The sequence below is a fragment of the Schistocerca piceifrons genome, chromosome 3 (genome assembly GCF_021461385.2).
Source record: "Schistocerca piceifrons isolate TAMUIC-IGC-003096 chromosome 3, iqSchPice1.1, whole genome shotgun sequence".
Taxonomy (NCBI): domain Eukaryota; kingdom Metazoa; phylum Arthropoda; class Insecta; order Orthoptera; family Acrididae; genus Schistocerca; species Schistocerca piceifrons.
The window spans coordinates 286,523,933-286,545,752 of NC_060140.1; the positions used below are offsets into that span (position 1 = coordinate 286,523,933).

Sequence of the window (21,820 nt, forward strand, 5' to 3'; positions counted from 1 at the left end):
TGTGACTCATAAGCTCGACTAGAAACAATCCTTAGCACAAAGAACCGCGCATTAAATGATTAAATATGATGATACATAGGCACAATAAAGATTCGTATACTTTGCGTTTCTTAAGGATTTGAAATGTTACATGGTTAGATGCTTAGGTTTGGTATGAGACTTACTTAATATTGTTGTTGTTGCTGTGGTCTTCAGTCCTGAGACTGGTTTGATGCAGCTCTCCATGCCACTCTATCCCGTGCAAGCTTCTTCATCTCCCAGTACTTACTGCAACCTACATCCTTCTGAACCTGCTTAGTATATTCATCTCTTGGTCTCCCTCTACGATTTTTACCCTCCACGCTGCCCTCCAATGCTAACCTAACTACAATGCTGCTTCATTCAATTTTTTTGTGTTTCCTGCTGTTTCTAAAAAGACGCATATTCTATAAATAATTTATCGGCCGTATTTCCACTGATTGAATGAACTCAGAACGCAGATGGACGTTGTGCACACTGCTGAATATCGCCTGCCTGCTGCGTTTTGGAGTTCAAACGAAAGAACTAAACAAACTAGTGAATGGGCGGAAGATGCAGTCACGACTTGTGTACGTACAGTACTAATTGTCGCCAATATAATTAATGGCCACGCGGGATTAGCCGAGCGGTCTCAGGCGCTGCAGTCATGGACTGGGCGGCTGGTCCCTGCGGAGGTTCGAATCCTCCCTCGCGCATGTGTGTGTGTGTGATTGTCCTTAGGATAATTTAGGTTAATTAGTGTGTAAGCTTAGGGACTGATGACCTTAGCAGTTAAGTCCCATAAGATTTCACACACATTTGAACTTTTTTGAATTAATGGCTAGTCATTGGGTGAAAAGAGACCATGAGGAGGGGGTAGCGAGGGGGGGAGGGGGGATTGAAACACTGTTCACGAAACAGCGGCGGGGAAGCAAGCATTCGGTAGTGAAGTAATGCGGCTGAATGTTTTGCTCTAGCAAGCGCTGAGGCGTGTCTTTAGTGCAGGCGTGGGCAGCTTTTGGTGACATGCAGGTTCGATTCACTTTCTTACTTAAGCTCGCGGGCCGTTTCGTTACGTGGCTCGGCGGCAGTACTCCAAGCGCATAAAGACGAAAGTACAGCGTCCGTGACCTCGATTCTGCGGTAACGCCCCGATTTGAATGGCACTCATTTCCCGACATGCCACGCCAGTAAATTATGCTTGAAAACACACATTTCTTGAGAGTAAATTCATTTTATGTTCAACACATCTTCAGACGTTTACATTTATTTACGCGTCGTGAACATTGTTTCTTTACTAACGACGTTTTGCATGAACTCTCTTAAAAACTTCCGTTGCAATATTCTGCCACCTTTGTTCACGATACGTCAGTAAACGTAAACATCTGAAAATGGGATGCCAGGCATCTTGAAATACAGAGGGATCCAAAAAAATGTATCCACTGTTTAAAAGTCCATAATTGGCAATCTAATTGACGGAGTTGTTTCATCTTTGGTAGTGTAATAGATTGTAGTTCCGGCAATAGCCACACAAGCGTTGTATTGCGTCGTTTTGTTTTGTCAGATGACAGTCGCCAGATAGACAGTGTTTTGTTCTTAGTTGCATCTAGTTACTGGCAAGGCTTACATTCGATGAAAGTAAGTCAGTTTTGAAGTGGTATTTTAAGTACGAAAACATTAATGAGGTTCAACGGCAATGGCGAAATGAGTATCAGACAGAGCCACTGACACGTTTAACGCTTCGTCGCATTCGAGACAAATTTGAAGTCGAAGTCTTTGTTGAAGATCTACACAAACAACGATCTGGGCGACCTGCAACAGTAACAAGTCCAGCTAACTCCCGTCGTGTGTTACAACAATTCACTCGCTCATCACAGAAGTCTGCGAGACAGTGTGCCCGTGAAACTGGAGTGAGTCGCTCAAGTGTTCGGTGAATTTTGAAGACAGCAGAGTGGAAGTGCTACATCCCACGATCGCTACACACAATTAACGAGGACGACCCAGATCGTCGAATGGAGTACTGCGAGTGGTTTACTAACATGATGCGCAACGATGAAGAGTTTGCAGAGATGATTGTGTGGTCTAATGAGGCACAGTTCAAACTCAATGGTACAGTAAATAGCCACATTTGCATCTACTGGTCCGCCGAAAATCCGAACGTCCATGTAGACAAAGCCGTGAATTTGCCAGGAGTAAATGTGTGGTGTGCGTTGCCTTACCGGGGCTTGATTGGGCCATTCGTCTTTGACGGCACAGTTGCCGGTGAGGTGTACCTTCAGAAGCTTCAGACATCCATTTTACCTGCCATCCGACGGAAGAGTTTACTTTCAACAAGATGGTGCCCCAGCCCACTACCAAAATCGTGTTAGATCTCGACGAAAATCTACCAAGAAGATGGATAGGCCGTAGAGGTGCTGTGGAGTATCCACCACGTTCCCCGACCTAACTCCTTTGGACTTTTACCTGTGGGGAACACTAAAGGACGTCGTTTATCGACAAAAGCCACGCACATTGGATGAACTTCGAGAATCCATCGTACATTCAAATGCAAATATCCAACTGAACACGTTGCAGTCAGTAGTTCGTGCTGCAGTTCGGCGGCATCGTTTGTGTGTGGATGTTAATGGTGACCATTTCAAACATCTACAGTGATATCTTTAAGGTGGACTTTAAGCTACACTTTCACCAAAAATGAGACAACTCTGTCAATTAGTTTGCAAGTTATGGACTTTTAAACAGTGGATACATTTTTTTGGATCCTTCTGTATAATCATGGAAAAATAAACGCTTATGAAAGTAACAGGTTGCAACCAGTTCATTATAAATTACCTTCAATAACAACAGTTGTAATGTTCTAATAAGAGCACGCTCCCCCTCACTCGAATTCCTTCCGCGGGCCGGATTTAAATCAGTCGTGGACCGGATCCGTCCCGCGGGCCACCGGTTGCCCACCCGTGCTCGAGCTCACTGGCTGATCGCGACCTCTTAGGTAACATTCTTCGCTATCGCCTTCGAAATGTTCAAAAACTAATTCTGAAACTTTCATGTTGTCGACTATCTTTGAAATGAATACGCATTAAACTTCGAATTGTGTTTTAAAAGGAGTTGTTTAAAACTTATTATTGAGAAGTTACTTTGTCCCTCAGCCGTGAACTGATCCTTGTTGTTTTAAAGAGAAAACTGTGCATTGTGTTTTCTAGGAATAAAGTTGCGTGTTCTTGTGTAACTAACAGTAACTGATGTTGGCCCCTTTCCACAACCTGATCCGCTCCGTCCTGCGATACCGGATTTCAGAAGGGATCGGTTGGTAAGCCATATTATGAGACATCAAGGGATCACCAGTTTAGTACTGGTGGGAAGTGCAGGGGGAAAATCGTACAGGGAAACCAAGAGATGAATACAGCAAGCAGATTCAGAAGAACGTGGGTTGCAGTATTTACTTGGAGATGAAGAGGGTTGCACAAGATAGAGTAGCATGGAGAGCTGCATCAAACCAGTCTTCGGACTGAAGATCACAACAGAAACAAAATTCACTTCAGTGTACTCGAGAACTGGCAGCTGTGGTGAACTGTGATCACTCCACTATTGTGCGACATTTTCATGCAATGTGAAGGTTCAAAAATTGGGTGTACGGGTATTGCATGTTTTAAGCTCCAAAAAAAAAAATCAGCGGGTGGCCATATGCGCATCTCTGTTTGCTCGCCATCAATTGGCTCATGAACAACACCGAACATTCCGATCATGTGTCGTTACTGGTGACGAGAAAAGAAAGCATTAGTAGAGCTCAAACAAAACAGCAACTCCCCATACAAACACCTGCGCACATTCGCTAAAGATAATGTTATGCGCCTGGTGGAACAACAACGGTGTGGTGTACTGCACATTGCTTCCACAAGGTGTAATCATCACTGTTGACATTTAATGTCAACAAATGAGACATCTTGCAGACGCAGTCTAAGAACAACGACTGCATGAAGCGATAGTACCCCACGATAATGCACGCCAGTATTCAGCTAGACTGACAAACAACACTATACGGGAGTTGGATTGGAAAGTCATTCCAGAACCACTTCACTCAGCTGATATTGCGCTCTCAGATTTTCACCTTTTCCGCTCCCCATCGAACAATCCTCAAGGAATTACCTTTCTGGATGAAAATGCACTCCGAACATGGCTCGACTAGCTCTTCGCCTCAAAACCATGTATTTTCTACAGTCGTTGAATCGAAAAGTTACCGCAGACTATTGTAACGAGGATATATTATTGATGGCTAATGACTCTGTTGTGTTCATTAAACTTATGAAAAAGCGCTACGAACTTATGCAACAACCCAATAATTGCACCTACAGTACCGCTGTCTGCATCATGACGCATGCAGACCTCCCCATCACTGTAACGTCCACGGTTCGTACATTTATCCGTATTTAAAGGATGTTGCCATTCATCACAGAAACAGAAACGAGTGTCGAATCAAAACCGCTTTCAGCCGCCTAAATTTCCAAACGGTTATTTTATCGCGCAACCAATTTCGGCAATATTTTACGCCGTCTTCAGCCCCCCTCCCCTGGCAGACGTGTAGTTGGAAGATTCCCACATTAGGTCCAGTCAAAATAGGGGCCAGCATTCAATGACTGGTCTCCGTAGATTTTTGACACAGTGACCCCTTCGATCATCACTTGTCGACTTGTTATTCGCCTCAAAACCGCGTGATTTCTACAGTCGTTGAATCGAAAAGTCGCCCCAGACTGTTGCAGCTCGAAATTTACCCTGATTTAAAGGAAATTGTCATGCATCACAGCAAACAGAACTGAGTGTAGAATCAAAACAGCTTCCATCCGTCTAAATTTCCAAATTGTTGGGCCTGCCGCGGTGGCCGAGCGGTTCCAGGTGCTTCACTCAGGAACCGCGCGACTGCTACGGTCGCAGGTTCGAATCCTGCCTCGGGCATGGATGTGTGTGATACCCTTAGGTTAGTTAGGTTTAAGTAGTTCTAAGTTCTAGGGCACTGATGACCTCAGATGTTAAGTCCCATAGTGCTCAGAGCCATTTGAACCATTTTTTTTTTCCAAATTGTTATTTTATTCAGCAACTAGTTTTGGCGATATATTACGCCCTCTTTAGGCCCTCTGAAAGACATGTACTAGGGAGACTCCCACTTTAAGACCAGTGAAAATAGGGGCCAGCATTCAATGAGTGGTCTATGTAGATTTTTGACACAGCGACCCCTTGGATCATCACTTGCCGACTTGTCAGATGTGTCAAAAATCTACAGAGACCGGTCAGTGAATGATGGCCCCTATTTTGGCTGGACTAGAGGTGGGAATCACCCTATACGTGGGTCAGGGGTACTGAAGATGGCATAAAATATTGCCGAAACTGTTTGCTCAAAAAAATAACAATTTGGAAATTTAGACGGCTGGAGGGTATTTTGATTCGACATTCGACTATCCCGCAACCAGCTGTAATGAGGATGGACGTAGTGAAACTCAAACAGAAATTATGTCTAAATCTCCTTGAATCCCCCTACAGTCAGTCAACGGTTATACGAGTTATACGAGTGAGAATTTTAGAACATGTTTTTTCAAATGGTTCAAATGGCTCTGAGCACTATGGGACTCAACTGCTGAGGTCATTAGTCCCCTAGAACTTAGAACTAGGTAAACCTAACTAACCTAAGGACATCACAAACATCCATGCCCGAGGCAGGATTCGAACCTGCAACCGTAGCGGTCTTGCGGTTCCAGACTGCAGCGCCTTTAACCGCACGGCCACTTCGGCCGGCAGAACATGTTTTTTGCTCGAGTATCATGTCATTTCTGGAAACCCAGAATCTACTATGTAGGAATCAACATGGATTCCGGAAACAGCGATCGTGTGAGACCCAACTCGCTTTATTTGTTCATGAGACCCAGAAAATATTAGATACAGGCTCCCAGGTAGATGCTATTTTTCTTGACTTCCGGAAGGCGTTCGATACAGTTCCGCACTGTCGCCTGATAAACAAAGTAAGAGCCTACGGAATATCAGACCAGTTGTGTGGCTGGATTGAAGGGTTTTTAGCAAACAGAACACAGCATGTTGTTATCAATGGAGAGACGTCTACAGACGTTAAAGTAACCTCTGGCGTGCCACAGGGGAGTGTTATGGGACCATTGCTTTTCACAATATATATAAATGACCTAGTAGATAGTGTCGGAAGTTCCATGCGGCTTTTCGCGGATGATGCTGTAGTATACAGAGAAGTTGCAGCATTAGAAAATTGTAGCGAAATGCAGGAAGATCTGCAGCGGATAGGCACTTGGTGCAGGGAGTGGCAACTGACCCTTAACATAGACAAATGTAATGTATTGCGAATACATAGAAAGAAGGATCCTTTATTGTATGATTATATGATAGCGGAACAAACACTGGTAGCAGTTACTTCTGTAAAATATCTGGGAGTATGCGTGCGGAACGATTTGAAGTGGAATGATCATATAAAATTAATTGTTGGTAAGGCGGGTACCAGGTTGAGATTCATTGGGAGAGTGCTTAGAAAATGTAGTCCATCAGCAAAGGAGGTGGCTTACAAAACACTCGTTCGACCTATACTTGAGTATTGCTCATCAGTGTGGGATCCGTACCAGATCGGTCTGACGGAGGAGATAGAGAAGATCCAAAGAAGAGCGGCGCGTTTCGTCACAGAGTTATTTGGTAAGCGTGATAGCGTTACGGAGATGTTCAATAAACTCAAGTGGCAGACTCTGCAAGAGAGGCGCTCTGCATCGCGGTGTAGCTTGCTCGCCAGGTTTCGAGAGGGTGCGTTTCTGGATGAGGTATCGAATATATTGCTTCCCCCTACTTATACCTCCCGAGGAGATCACGAATGTAAAATTAGAGAGATTAGAGCGCGCACGGAGGCTTTCAGACAGTCGTTCTTCCCGCGAACCATACGCGACTGGAACAGCAAAGGGAGGTAATGACAGTGGCACGTAAAGTGCCCTCCGCCACACACCGTTGGGTGGCTTGCGGAGTATCAATGTAGATGTAGATGTAGATGAACTGTTGTTTATGGTGTCTTCTTTCTCTATGTACGCAGGGCGTGTGGCGTGTTGTCGCAATGCTGGGCGACTGATTTGGCGCGGCGCGGCCTGGCCATGGAGCTGTTCCGGCGGGGCGCCATCTTCGCGACGTTCTTCGGCTCGTGCCTGGCGATCGCGCTGCTGGTGGCGGCTCTGGGCACCAAGTTCTGGGTGGTGGCGCGCGCGCGCCGCATCCCCAACCCGCACGAGTCGGACGGCCGCGTCCACTTCGGTCTCTTCGACGGCAAGAAGGAGCTCAACGTCGCCTACGGATGGCGCACCTACGAGATCGACAGTGAGTACACAGCCTAGCCCGTGCTCCTCTCACTTGATTTGGGGCTCACGCGTTTATTATTAAACAAGCTGCTATGCCTCAAGCCTAAGTAAAAAAGGCAACTATGTATTGTATGTTAACCGGGGACCTAGAAACGACGGAGAGGCTCCGTCCCCGCCGCAGCCGCAGTGATCCACAACCAAACGACGACCACCACAGTCCACTTCATCCCTCCGCCGCCCCACACCGAACCCAGGGTTATTGTGCGGTTCGGCCCCCGGTGGACCCCCAGGGAACGTCTCACACCAGACGAGTGTAACCCCTATGTCTGCGTGGTAGAGTAATGGTGGTGTACGCGTATGTGGAGAACTTGTTTGCGCAGCAATCGCCGACATAGTGTAACTGAGGCGGAATAAGGGGAACCAGCCCGCATTCACCGAGGCAGATGGAAAACCGCCTAAAAACCATCCACAGACTGGCCGGTTCACCGGACCTCGACACAAATCCGCCGGGTGGATTCGTGCCGGGGACCAGGCGTTCCTTCCCGCCCGGGAAGCCGTGAATTAAACCGCACGGCCAACTGGGCGGGCGGCAACTATGTTATTCCACCAACTTTTAAATTTCAACGAGGACACGGCATCAAGATGACAGTGTAGTAGTAGTACGTTCAATTTAAAATTCATTTCGCTTACCGGTAGTCAAGTATACAGGTGGAAACGCACAACTTTTTCACCTTGAAAAACTTCTGCGACATTAAAGATAGTTATAATCTCTACTGACCTACACAAATAGTGAACAGGGGCACATGATGTCACCGTAACTTTATTAATCAGATGTTTACGTTTTTGAAAGCATTCTGCCTGGAGCACACATAATTTTCTTGTCTTTTTGCCCATACATGTCCAAGTGACGCTTCAGCATCACCAGCGGGTTCCCTTTATTTTTCGCAATACCACAAACTGTTGTTCATGTAGCTGTCTGTCAAGTACAGTGTAGCTGTAAACTACCTTGTAGAGATTTTCCGCCTTTTGCGTATTTACGGAAAGTACTGCAACGTTTCTCGGAAGTTCCGTTCTTAATTTTTGACGGTGACAGCAATGAAAATAACTGAAAGCTCGAGATCTTTACCCACACTATGGTAATAGAGAAAAAATTATCCTTAATACCAGCTGAGATAAATTGTGTTGCAGTTCGTAAACTAGCTGGTGTTCTCGTTGTAAAGATCTACATCTACATGGACACTCTGTAAATCACACTTAAGTGCGTGGCAGAGGGTTCATCTAACCATCTTCACAAAAATTCTCTATTATTCCAATCTCGAACTGCGCGCGGAAATAACAAACACCTATCTCTTTCCGTACGTGCCCTGACTTCCCTTATTTTATTATGATAATCGTTTCCCCCTACCTAGGTCGGCGTCAACAAAGCATTTTCGCAATCGGAGGAGAAATTTGGTGATTTAAATTTCGTAAGAAGATTCCGCCGCAACGACAAACGCATTTGTTTTAATGATGTCCACCCCAAATCCTGTATCATGTCAGCAAAACTCTCTGCCCCATTTTCGCGATAATACAAAACGCGCTGCTGCTCTTTGAACTTTCTTGATGTACTCCGTTAATCCTATCTGGTAAGGATCCCAGACCGCGCAGCAGTACTCCCAAAGAGGACGGCCAAGCGTGGAGTAGCTCTGTTACGTTTTTCTAAGCGTTATGCCAATAAAATGCAGTCTTTGGTCCGCCTTCCCCACAACATTTTCTAAGTGTTCCTTCCAGTTTAAATTGTTCGTAATTGTAATTCCTAGTCATTTAGTTGAATTTACGGCCCTTATTTTTTTCATCCATTTCAAAGTATTACCTTGTGACGTAGAACAAGTCCTATCTGTAGCTACAGCAGGACATTAATTGTGGACACTTTATAGATATTCATTAAATATTCCAGCCAGGATTTTATTTTAGCTGAAATATACATTATACACTACTGGCCATTAAAATAGCTACACCAAGAAGAAATGCAGATGATAAACGGGTATTCATTGGACAAATATATTATACTAGAACTGACATTTGGTTACATTTTCACGCAATTCGGCTGCATAGATGCTGAGAAATCAGTACCTAGAACAACCACCTCTGGCCGTAATAACGACATTGATACGCCTGGGCATTGAGTCAAAGAGAGCTTGGATGGCGTGTACAGGTACAGCTGACCATGCAGCTTCAACACGATACCACAGTTTATCAAGAGTAGTGACTGGCGTATTGTGACAAGCCAGTTGCTCGGCCACCATTGACCAGACGTTTTCAATTGGTGAGAGATCTGGACAATGTGCTGGCCAGGGCAGCAGACGAACATTTTCTGTATTCAGAACCTGCAACATGTGGTCGTGCATTATCCTGCTGAAATGTAGGGTTTCGCAGGGATCGAATGAAGGGTACAGCCACGGGTCGTAACACATCTAAAATGTAACGTCCACTATTCAAAGTGCCGTCAACGCGAACAAGAGGTGACCGAGACGTGTAACCAATGGCACCCCATACCTTTGCGCCGGGTGACACGCCAGTATGGCGATGACGTATACCCGCATCCAATGTGCGTTCACCGCGATGTCGCCAAACACGGATGCGACCAGCATGATGCTGTAAACAGAACCTGGATTCATCCGAAAAAATGACGTTTTGCCATTCGTGCACCCAGGTTCGTCGTTGTGTACACCATTGCAGGCGCTCCTGTCTGTGATGCAGACTCAAGGATAACCACAGCCATTGTGTCCGAGCTGATAGTCCATTCTGCTGCAAACGTCGTCGAACTGTTCGTGCAGATGGTTGTTGTCTTGCAAACGTCCCCCTCTGTTGACTCAGGGATCGAGACGTGGCTGCACGATCCGTTACAGCCATGCGGATATGATGCCTGTCATCTCGACTGCTAGTGATACGAGGCCTTTGGGATCCAGCACGGCGTTCCGTATTACCCTTCTGAACCCATCGATTCCATATTCTGCTAACAGTCATTGGATCTCTACCAACGCGAGCAGTAATGTCACGATACGGTAAACCGCAATCGCGATAGGCTACAATTCGACCTTTGTCAAAGTCGGAAACGTGATGGTACGCATTTCTTCTCCTTACACGAGGCATCACAACAAAGTTTCACCAGGCAACGCCGGTCAACTGCTGTTTGTTTATGAGAAATGGGTTGGAAACTTTCCTCATGTCAGCACGTTGTAGGTGTCGCCACCTGCGACAACCTTGTGTGAATGCTCTGAAAAGCTAATCATTTGCATATCACAGCATCTTCTTCCTGTCGGTTAAATTTCTCGTCTGTAGCACTTCATCTTCGTGGTGTAATAGTTTTAATGGCCAGTACTGTAGATATTCATTAAATATTCCAGCCAGGATTTTATTATAGCTGAAATATACACCATAATTCTTTAGAAAGACTTCAGTTGAAATATAAAAATTTAATTAAAATCCAAAAAAATAATCCCAACTCAACAATTTCAAAAAGTTACAAATTATTTGGAATAGACGTATGTTTCTCAGTATTTCGGGTGGGATATCCATTTGATGCAATCACCGCCCCCATTGTGTGCGGCATCGAGTCTACCAGATGATGACCTTCTGGGTTAACAACTCTGAACCATGAACTGACGAAGGCCTATAGCAGCTCCCTCTTGTTGCTGGGGTTCCACCGTGAAACTACAATTTTTAGCCGTTGCCGCAAGTTCTAAATCGGATTGAGGTGGGTTCTGTTTCCAGGCCAAGTCAGCATACTAATGTGATGGTCAGCGAATCATTTCTTACTGATTCTAATGCTGTGACATGACGGTCTGCCTTACTGAGCGATTCTGTGAATGTTGTTACTTTGAAACATGAATAGAGGGCAGAAATTTCAACACTAGTAATTCTTCTTTGTACTTTTTGGCCTTAATGTTGCCTCCAAACATTTGTAGACGCATAATGCCGAGTCTTGCAATGCAGCCTCCCGTAATGATACTGAAAGGATGCTTCATAGTGGCAGTGGTGCGTTAAAGCAACAATTTTTCGCCTGCACAACGGTGAAAGAAATGAATTCCATCCCTTCCAAATGTACTGATCTTAGTGTCATCATTCCAAATGAGGCTAGCCCAGTCTTCTTGCCATTCCACCCTGTGTGCAAAAGCCCGCTGCATACGTTTCTGACTCTACCTTTTTTTCAGATAAGACTTCCTTCTTGGGGTGCTCTCTCGTAAACCATTTTCAGGGAGTTAACTTTTTATACCTGGGACTCACAGTCATGTAGAACTTTATAAAAGACGTCACATGAGTAGCATGTAAACAGTAATCTGCCGCTGCAGTTTAGTGCATATGTGACTAGTGATGGGCTAACGAAGATGAGTGTCTACAGACTATGTTGTTTTATGGCATATGGATACGTGTACTCGAAATATGTAACAGCGTCACGAATGTATTTAATAGTAATGACAACGACATATAAATGTGTCAGCTCATTTTAAGTTGACATGACTTAAAGCCACAAAAATCTGCACTTGATAATGGCCTAAGGCAGAAATTGCAGTCTTGAAATAAAGAAAGTGTTACAGTCACTGGCGTAAATGTGTCTTTGTTTAAAAAAAAAAATCACAAAGGTTTTCTCTGACTGTTTGATCAGAAACTTCAACCCCTGAAGTATTGGAGATGGCATGTACATCTTTTGCGGTACGCCGACGACTTTGCAGAGACATACGGCTTAGTCCATGACAGTCTTCATCAGTTAAGGTTCCTTTTCTGCCGGTTCTTGCAGCGGCTTTGGCTGACGCAAATTCTTGCAGACTTTCCTCGTACCCGACTAAGCAGCTCTTCTCGCAGTTTCTATGGTATTTCTGCATAAGTACAACCTTCTTCACAAAGTGTTATTGTCTTACTTACCCGGCCACTACGGCCGAGCGGCTCTAGGCGCTTCAGTCCGGAACCGCGCTGCTGCTACGGTCGCAGGTTCGAATCCTGCCTAGGGCATGGATGTGTGTGATGTCCTTAGGTTAGTTAGGTTTAAGTAGTTCTAAGTCTAGGGGACTCACGACCTCAGATGGTAAGTCCCATAGTGCTTAGAGCCATTTGAACAATTTTTTGTCTTACTCATTTCGTCACGACCTACGTACATCTCGCGATGTCAAACTGAATGAAGAGTTCGGTGAAATGTCCAAAACTGGTGTCACTACCGTGACTGCAGCACGAAACATTGCCGGCCAGCAGCTGCCAGCGATCTAGCGCACAGTATTCGACGGCTACCGTCCGTGAGCTGGTGGAACGGTAGCGGCTCTGCGCTGAAGGTCGCCCTAGGGGAAAGGTTCGTGACTCAGGCCTTGCCACTGCCTTGCAGACCCCTTTCGTCCGGGTGACCGCTTTACACAAGAAGCAAACTTCCTGCACTGCACAGCATGCATGAAGTTCCTCGAGTGGTGGTTTGAACTGGGGAAAAACTATCAGACTGGCTGCCAGCATATCACTTCCTGTAGGTACATTAGGGCACCTAACAGTTATATTAACAGTGCCTCCTTCATAGCTTCTGTCAAATTTTTAAACAAAATCAGCTCAAAACATACAGTGCGTCCAAGGTAAAAGCGGCATCGTTTCCTAAAGAACATGTGGCCTTACAGTTTCCTTCTCTTCCGATCATCTGACGGGCGTGGTTAACTGACATAGTGTCACTTGTTACTTGCTGCTTGAAAGCATAGAGATTCCATTATCAATTATTCAAAAAGTGTATGCCGCATTCTGTGAATGAAAGGGTGTACACTAGGGCTGCTCACAAACTATCGATGTGTAGATACATCGATACCATTTCCAAAATGAGTCGATATACCGGGCGATGACGGTTAACGCGATTTATCGATATATCGATTCCATGTGGCATTATGGAGTGCCGAGATTTTTCCTTTATATTTTTTAACAGTTTTCGGCAATTATTTAAAGACCTCCTTCTGAAACTTGTAATGGTACTTGAATTACGTAACATTTACGGCACCTCACCTCAACCTCTCGATACCAGCAATATTCTACTGTGTTTCTGTAAAATAGTTAACATATTTCTGTGACAACATTCAGATTTGATTTCATTAATGTAGAGGTACTTCGATACATCGATATGTATACATTGCAATGATATTATTCTTATGTGTATTCTTTCTTTTGTCACTATGATCTTTGACGTACTTGTAACTCTGATTTTTGGGCGCGTAAGCGGTTATTAGAGAGTCATGCTTTGGTCGTCATGTTAAAAAGACGCAAATTGTAGTCAGTTTATGAAATGTGAACTTTAACAGTGAGGAAGATATTTTCAAGTATGTTTTATATTGCGAAGTGATGTTTTGGAACGAGTTACGTGATATTGCAACAAACGTAATAAAAAAGAAGTGTAACTTAAATTCGGAGTGCTGATTACTTTTTTACATCACCATTGTCCTAACTTGCAAACGTTTAATCTTCAAGAATGGTTTATGAAACACATCTATAAAACTTTTGAATATCGCAGAATAACACCTAGGACTCTTTGAATCCGAACTTGGAATCATCACTACCTAGATTTTCGACGATTGAGCCATGAGTTCACAACGAGACCAGCGTGGGAAACACGAAAAGATGAGTGCCTAGTTTATCCATTATTTCAAGAAATGACTTTATTAACTGTGCTCTAATGACACCTGCCACGTAATATAACTTTGTTGTTGCCCGAAAATGCAATATTTAGCAGCGTGAGCAACACTACAATCATAATTAATTTTTTACCTTTGTTGTGGTAGGGTTGTTAGAAACTGTAGTAGAACTTTTTGCGCTTTCATCACGTCCAGTCTTTCTCTTTGATTGTGTGGAGCACTTACATGTGGCACAAAAGAAGATGTCCAATTGCACTGTTCCACTGCGAGGGGGGAGGGGGGGGGGTTGGAAATATGAATGGAATAACAAGTAAAGAAATACCACACCAGTGCGTTAAAAAACAATTCTCAACGCAATTAGTGTGCTGTTTCTTGACATCGGGCTTCTTCAAAATCATTTGCTGAAAATGATGAGCAAGAATCTAAGTAACAAGATTGGTCTGTGCTGTGGGCGGAGATGTGTGAAGGAAATGTTGACGTAATCGGCGCTCGGCGCCACCAATAGAAGCTGCAACGTTTAGCTTCACCACGCGATTTTGACACTACAACTGCTAGGTCGCTGACGTTGGCATTAATGAAAAAACAGGCAAGTCGACATGATGCGTTCGGGATAAATCCAATGTGTGACGACCCACCGGACACCTTTTCTTGTGCTACTTACATGCAGTTACCATTGCTAGCAAAGTGGTTATCGCTAAACCTGAAAGTCCAACTTTTCCTTGCAGACTGCTAGCTTGTTGATATACAGAATATCTAATAATAAATTAATACTTAAATATACAGCTCTAAAACAGGCAGTTTATTTACAATCTGTGGTGTGCGTACTGTAAGACCTTCAGTACACACACCATCAGATTATTTGAGTTGTCGCTCTAACGAAGTAGGCGAGTGTCAGCAATATGTCTCGTGGTCTTATCGTGGCGTGTTTATCTTCTGCCGTTAGGTCAGACGATAGAAACGCCACTTGCACGCTTAGAGTAGCAGATTGACAGTGACCAACTTTAGGCAGAACTTGATTAATTTTCACACACATTTATTAAAATAATAACAAGCATAAAAATTACTTAACTTGGTTCTGGATGCTATTTACAATCGACAATCTGAAGTTCCTTTGGTATTGGTACGTTAATCTTATTCTCACATATATCTCTGATACTTGACAAAAGTGTTTATACATTTATCTTCATGGCTATGTACAGGAATATGGTAATGTAATTAGGCGCAGACTGAAACTTGACTATAGACTGGTGCAGACCAATGTAGAACTCGTACAGACTGGTACAGACAAATCTAGAACTCGTACAGACTGGTACAGACTAATGCAGAATAGTACAGACTGGTGCAGACAAATGCAGACTGACTAATCGGAGGTCTGTACACTGCGCGAGTGTGTTCCGCGAGGAGAAAAGGTTCTACGTTAGCAGCAATCTCATTGGCTGCGTTTCATATTAATACGCGGATCGGCGGAAGCAGAATTTGGTCCGTCTCTATGGCAGCGCCATCTCGTAGTGCGGAGACGGACGAGCGCTGCGCCTTCGCTGTTGTGCTTAGCGGGGCGCGCTCTAGTGGGAAAGTTGTGTACGCGCTGACTACGCGGAACTATGTACACAACACAATGTGTAACCGATTTTTTGATAGGTATGTATGTAGATATCTATTCTGTCGATATATCAATATAACGAATCTTTTCTTAGATATATCGATGGTCAGTAATGATATAACTTTAAATATCGATATTTTGGATTCCCGGTATTTATAGAAATATCAACAGTCCTGGTGCACACCGGGTGTTACGTATAAGTGCAGATATTTTTTGTGTGTGGTAACTTAATATGTACAGGTCTTTGTCGCCTTAAAGGCGTTCTTGACTAACGTCAGTCTCAAACGTAACTAACACTCACGACCTTACTGCGTATATTTAAGGCAAAACTGATTTTCATTCTCATAGTGGCGCTAATAGCGCCAGTCTTATGCGACTGGAGCGAAATTTTAATAGATATCATCTTTCAGATGTACAAACAAGCGTACCAACTTTCGTTTCTTTCGTACAACTCTCCCCTGGTGTTCCGTTCTTTTCCGTCAGTATATGTGCAATATGATAACTTACTATTTGTAAATGACTGGTTACGTGGCTCCTTACTTCTGACTAGCAGAAATTATAAGACTTCACGCTGCCAGTGCTTTGTGTCTGACCACTTCCAGTAATAGTAACAACACTGGAAGAAGTGCCAAAAGATCTTAACAGGCACTCGAAAACCATTGCTACTGATAAAATATCCATCTCCCAACTACAAAAAACCACTTTATAGAGATATGCAGGTAATATCCGCCGATATGTCGCCAAGTCCTAGACGCCTGGCCAGTGTCCGACTAGTGATAAAATACGAAATCCAGCATAGTTAACTCATTTTCTTACTGTTATAAACAAATGTATAACAATAATACAGTAACTATGTAAGCTGTACGCCAGTATAGTAGCCATTATATAGATACTGTTGCTTTGTACTGTCAGTAGGTTCGTTTATCAATGAAGCAATTTCTCTTCCACTGCGGGAACTATATACAACACGCAGAATGCATTTTCATACGATATTTAATTATAAGTGACGTCTCTATCTTAGTTTTACTGTCGCAGATGAAAAAAAAGTGTAGTTACTGGTAACTAACTAACGCAGTTAGTATTACACTACTGGCCATTAAAACTGCTACACCAAGAAGAAATGCAGATGATAAACGGGCATTCATTGGACAAATATATTATACTAGAACTGACATGTGATTAAATTTTCACGCAATTTGTGTACATAGATCCTGAGAAATCAGTACCCGGACAACCACCTCTGGCCGTAATAACGGTCTTTATACGCCTGGGCATTCACTCAAACACAGCTCGGATGGGGTGTACAGGTACAGCTGCCCATGCAGCTTCAACGCGATACCACAGTTCATCAAGAGTAGTGACTGCCGTATTGTGACGAGGCAGTTGCTCGGCCACCATTGACCAGACGTTTTCAATTGGTGACAGATCTGGAGAATGTGCTGGCCAGGCCAGTAGTCGAACATTTTCTGTATACTGAAAGGCCCATACAGGACCTGCAACATGCGGTCGTGCATTATCCTGCTGAAATGTAGGTTTTCGCAGGGACCGAACGAAGGGTAGAGCCGCGGGTGGTAACACATCTGAAATGTAACGTCCACTGTTCAAAGTGCCGTCAATGCGAACAAGAGGTGACCGAGACGTGTAACCAATGGCACCCCATACCATCACACCGGGTGATACGCCAGTATGGCCATGGCGAATACACGCTTACAATGTGCGTTCACCGCGGTGTCTCCAAACACGGATGCGACCATCATGATGCTGTAAACAGAACCTGGATTCATCCGAAAAAATTACGTTTTGCCATTCGTATATCCAGGTTCGTCGTTGAGTACACCATCGCAGACGGTCCTGTCTGTGATGCAGCGTCAAGGGTAACCGCAGCCATGGTCTCCGAGCTGATAGTCCATGCTGTTGCAAACGTCGTCGAACTGTTCGTGCAGATGGTTGTTGTCTTACAAACGTTCCCATCTGTTGACTCAGGGATCGAGACATGGCTGCACGATCCTTTACAGCCATGCGGATGTCATCTCGACTCTTAGTGATACGAGGCCGTTGGGATCCAGCACGGCGTTCTGTATTACCCTCCTGAACCCACCGATTCCATTTTCTGCTAACAGTCATTGGATCTCGACCAACGCGAGCAGCAATGTCGCGATACGATAAACCGCAATCGCGATAGGCTACAATCCGACCTTTATCAAAGTCGGAAACGTGATGGAAAGCATTTCTCCTCCTTACACGAGGCATCACAATAACGTTTCACCAGGCAACGCCGGTCAACTGCTGTTTGTGTATGAGAAATCGGTTGGAAACTTTCCTCGTGTCAGCACGTTGTAGGTGCCGCCACCGGCGCCAACCTTGTGTGAATGCTCTGAGAAGCTAATCATTTGCATATCACAGCATCTTCTTCCTGTCGGTTAAATTTCGCGTCTGTAGCACGTCATCTTCGTGGTGTAGCAATTTTAATGGCAAGTAGTGTACATTGGTTTGAATAGTAATAACGGTAATGTTCTTTTGAAAATAATTTAGTTTCGTGACAGCACACATTCTAACCTTTATGTTTTGCGCCTCAGAAAGAAGTAGCCGCAGCCCTATAGCACGATGACCTGAGCAGCAAGTAGAGTAGGTGACGGCAGGCCGTCAGTATCTTGTGGGAACCGTTTGGAGGTAACGGTGTGGAACGCGGGACAAGGCCGGAACGCGGTGCCAAACAGGTGCATTGCGTGGCGCGTGGGAGGCGGCTCGTGGCATGTGGCATGTAGGTCGTGTCGCGGCCCCACCCCCGCCCCCGTCACCTCCGCCTCCAGGGGCGGCGGCGCGCTACCGCCAACAGCCGACCTTCTTCCGCTTGACCCTGGACCCCGCCTCCTCTAGTCCTTGCCTCTTTACCGTTTTCGTGGCACACGCGGGTTGCGTCTCTGATACCCACCTTAGCGTCGTCCTGTCACATACAATAGTCAACCTGTCGGCGGTGATTCGTGTCTAGATGGTACTTGGAACTTGTTTCGGTGGCTACGAAAAAGAAGGAGTCTAACGTTCCGCCGATGTCCAAGCTCTGAATCGCGAAAGATGGAGAAGGAAATGGCTTTGTCGTGCCTAAGGAACCATTCTTACATGTATCGTAAGCGATTTAAGAAAATCATGGAAAATCTGAATGTGGGTACTTCGAAATTAATTCGCTGATTGACAATTCATTGACATGTGCTGTATTAGGTACGGAACTACTGTCCAATAGTGACACATGAAAGCTTGTTCCACACAGGGAGTCGAACCTGGATTTCCTGCTTAACACGAGTGGTCGCCTGAACCACTTTGGCTTGGCTATCTGTGGACGCTCCCGGGACGGACCCCAAACTTCACAGGTCGTGGTCCACCAAATTCGTCACCTAACTTGAATTCCCATAACGGAAATGTCTGTCTTACATGCCTAGGCGGGCACACGACGGCAACAATATTAGTCACGATTCCTTGTTGTCTCATTCACCGTACTCCGGGGATCGAAGTAATGTTGCGAGCATTAGGTGATGAATGTAGTGGACTGTGAGTCCCGGGCTGGTAAATATTTTCATACGTCACTATTGGGTAGTGCATCTACACCCAGTACAGCCGAGAACGAGGAATTCGCAGGAAGACGATAAATTTCGAAGTATCTCATATATCTTTCTCTCTTTCTTTCGCTTACGCTATAGTCCCGCAGCGTTCGCAGGTTCGGCGTGGTTACAACGGATTTGGCAAGGTTAGTTTTAGGGGTGGCCGGATGCCCTTCCTGCCGCCCCCCCCCCCCCCCCATACCCCCCGGGATGGAATTAGTGTACCCCTGCTGTCTGCGTCTAGTGGAATTCATGGAAGAGTGCGAATGTTTTCAGATGTCTGAGAGTCGTGTAACTGAGGCGGAACGTGGAGACCAACCCAGTATTCACGTAGCGGGATGTGGAAAACCGCCTAAAAACCACATCCAGGCTGGCCGGTAGTGTACTTTTGCCGTCTGCGGAGACATTTAGTGCCGTGTAAGTTATTTCCTGTTTTCCTGAAACAGTCGTGTCGTGCTAGCCCTTCTTCTAGCAAGTATTTTCCACACATTCCTCACCAATCCTGCGTACAACCTCCTCTTTGCGTACTTTACAAATCCACTTAACCTTCAATATCCTGTAACACCACATTTTAAACCTTGGACTCTCTTCTTTGCCGGCTTTCCACAGACCGACAGGATGTTTAACGTTTAAATGAAGTTACACGTAAGCAGCGCAGGACGTACAATGAGGCTGCGTCACGGCCTGTAGCACTCCGAGTTACTCCATTCGGCCTGCTCGCCTTGGCGGCTGTGTCCAGCGCTACGGCAGACAAGACACGGCGGCCGGCGCGTCGTCGTCGCACCTAGCGGGTCTCCGGCGCGGTAACGGTGGTGGCCGCGGCTGCGCGACGCGACACGCCGACAGCTGTTCGCAGCGGACGACGCCAGCAGCGGCTGCGGAACCGTTCGTCGCGTGTGCCGCGTCTCCACTGCTCTACAACGTACTTGCAATGCCGGAAAGCGGTACGGGAGCTCTGCGAGATGATAGCTACACCTAGAAGTAAACAGCGGAAGACAGAGATCCCACAACACAAATTATTAAACTTTCAGTAAAATATACACATGCCCATAAACTAAGGATAATGCTGATACATGGTGAAACAACACTCTGGTGGGCGGTTTGCGGGTTTAAATCAGCCTCCGGATATGACCATGCGGTGCTTTTTCCAAAGCTGTTTTACAGAGGAAGACCGCACTGCAGTTTCTTCTCTAAATCCTCGCACAAACGAAAAAATGGCTGACATCGAAATAAGTGTCCAAGGAATAGAAAAGCAACTGAAATCACTCAACAGAGGAAAGTCCATTGGACCTGACGGGATACCAATTCGATTTCTACACAGAGTACGCGAAAGAACTTGGCCCCCCTTCTAACAGCCGTGTACCGCAAGTCTCTAGAGGAACGGAAGGTTCCAAATGATTGGAAAAGAGCACAGGTAGTCCCAGTCTTCCAGAAGGGTCGTCGAGCAGATGCGCAAAAGTATAGACCCATATCTCTGACGTCGATCTGTTGTAGAATTTTAGAACATGTTTTTTGCTCGCGTATCATGTCGTTTCTGGAAACTCAAAATCTACTCTGTAGGAATCAACATGGATTCCGGAAACAGCGATCCTGTGTGACCCAACTCGCTTTATTCGTTCATGAGACCCAGAAAATATTAGATACAGGCTCCCAGGTAGATGCCATTTTCCTTGAATTCGATACATTTCCGCACTGTCGCCTGATAAGCAAAGTAAGAGCCTACGGAATATCAGACCAGCTGTGTGGCTGGATTGAAGAGTTTTTAGCAAACAGAACACAGCATGTTTTTCCCAATGGAGAGACGTCGACAGACGTTAAAGTAATGCAGCTTTTCGCGGGTTATGCTGTAGTATACAGAGAAGTTGCAGCATTAAAAAATTGCAGCGAAATGCAGGCAGATCTGCAGCGGATAGGCGCTTGGTGCAGGGAGTGGCAACTGACCCTTAACATAGACAAATATAATGTATTGCGAATACATAGAAAGAAGGATCCTTTATTGTATGATTATATGATAGCGGAACAAACACTGGTAGCAGCTAATTCTGTAAAATATCTGGGAGTATGCGTGCGGAACGATTTGAAGTGGAATGATCATATAAAATTAATTGTTGGTAAGGCGGGTACCAGGTTGAGATTCATTGGGAGAGTCCTTAGAAAATGTAGTCGTTCAACAAAGGAGGTGGCTTACAAAACACTCGTTAGACCTGTACTTGAGTATTGCTCATCAGTGTGGGATCCGTACCAGGTGGGGTTTACAGAGGAGATAGAGAAGACCCAAAGAAGAGCGGCGCGTTTCGTCACAAGGTTATTTGGTAAGCGTGACAGCGTTACGGAGATGTTTAGCAAACTCAAGTGGCAGACTCTGCAAGAGAGGCGCTCTGCATCGCGATGTAGCTTGTTGTCCAGGTTTCGAGAGGGTGCGTTTCTGGATGAGGTATCGAATATATTGCTTCCCCCTACTTATACCTCCCGAGGAGATCACGAATGTAAAATTAGAGAGATTCGAGCGCGCACGGAGGCTTTCCGGCAGTCGTTCTTCCCACGAACCATACGCGACTGGAACAGGAAAGTGAGGTAAGGACAGTGGCACGTAAAGTGCCCGCCACCACACACCTTGGGTGGCTTGCGGAGTATAAATGTAGATGTAGATGTAGATTTGACCTGCGG

The 21,820-nt window shown here is 45.2% G+C and overlaps 1 protein-coding gene across 1 annotated transcript in view; it reads left to right on the forward strand.

The window, feature by feature from the left end:
* LOC124789443 overlaps positions 1-21,820 on the forward strand; it is a 222,899-nt gene that overhangs the window by 55,663 nt on the left and 145,416 nt on the right. Inside the window, exon 2 of the mRNA XM_047256793.1 lies at positions 7,076-7,353. Coding sequence (XP_047112749.1) covers positions 7,134-7,353 — 220 coding nt within the window. The 5' untranslated portion in view covers positions 7,076-7,133. The remainder of the gene's footprint in view (positions 1-7,075; positions 7,354-21,820) is intronic.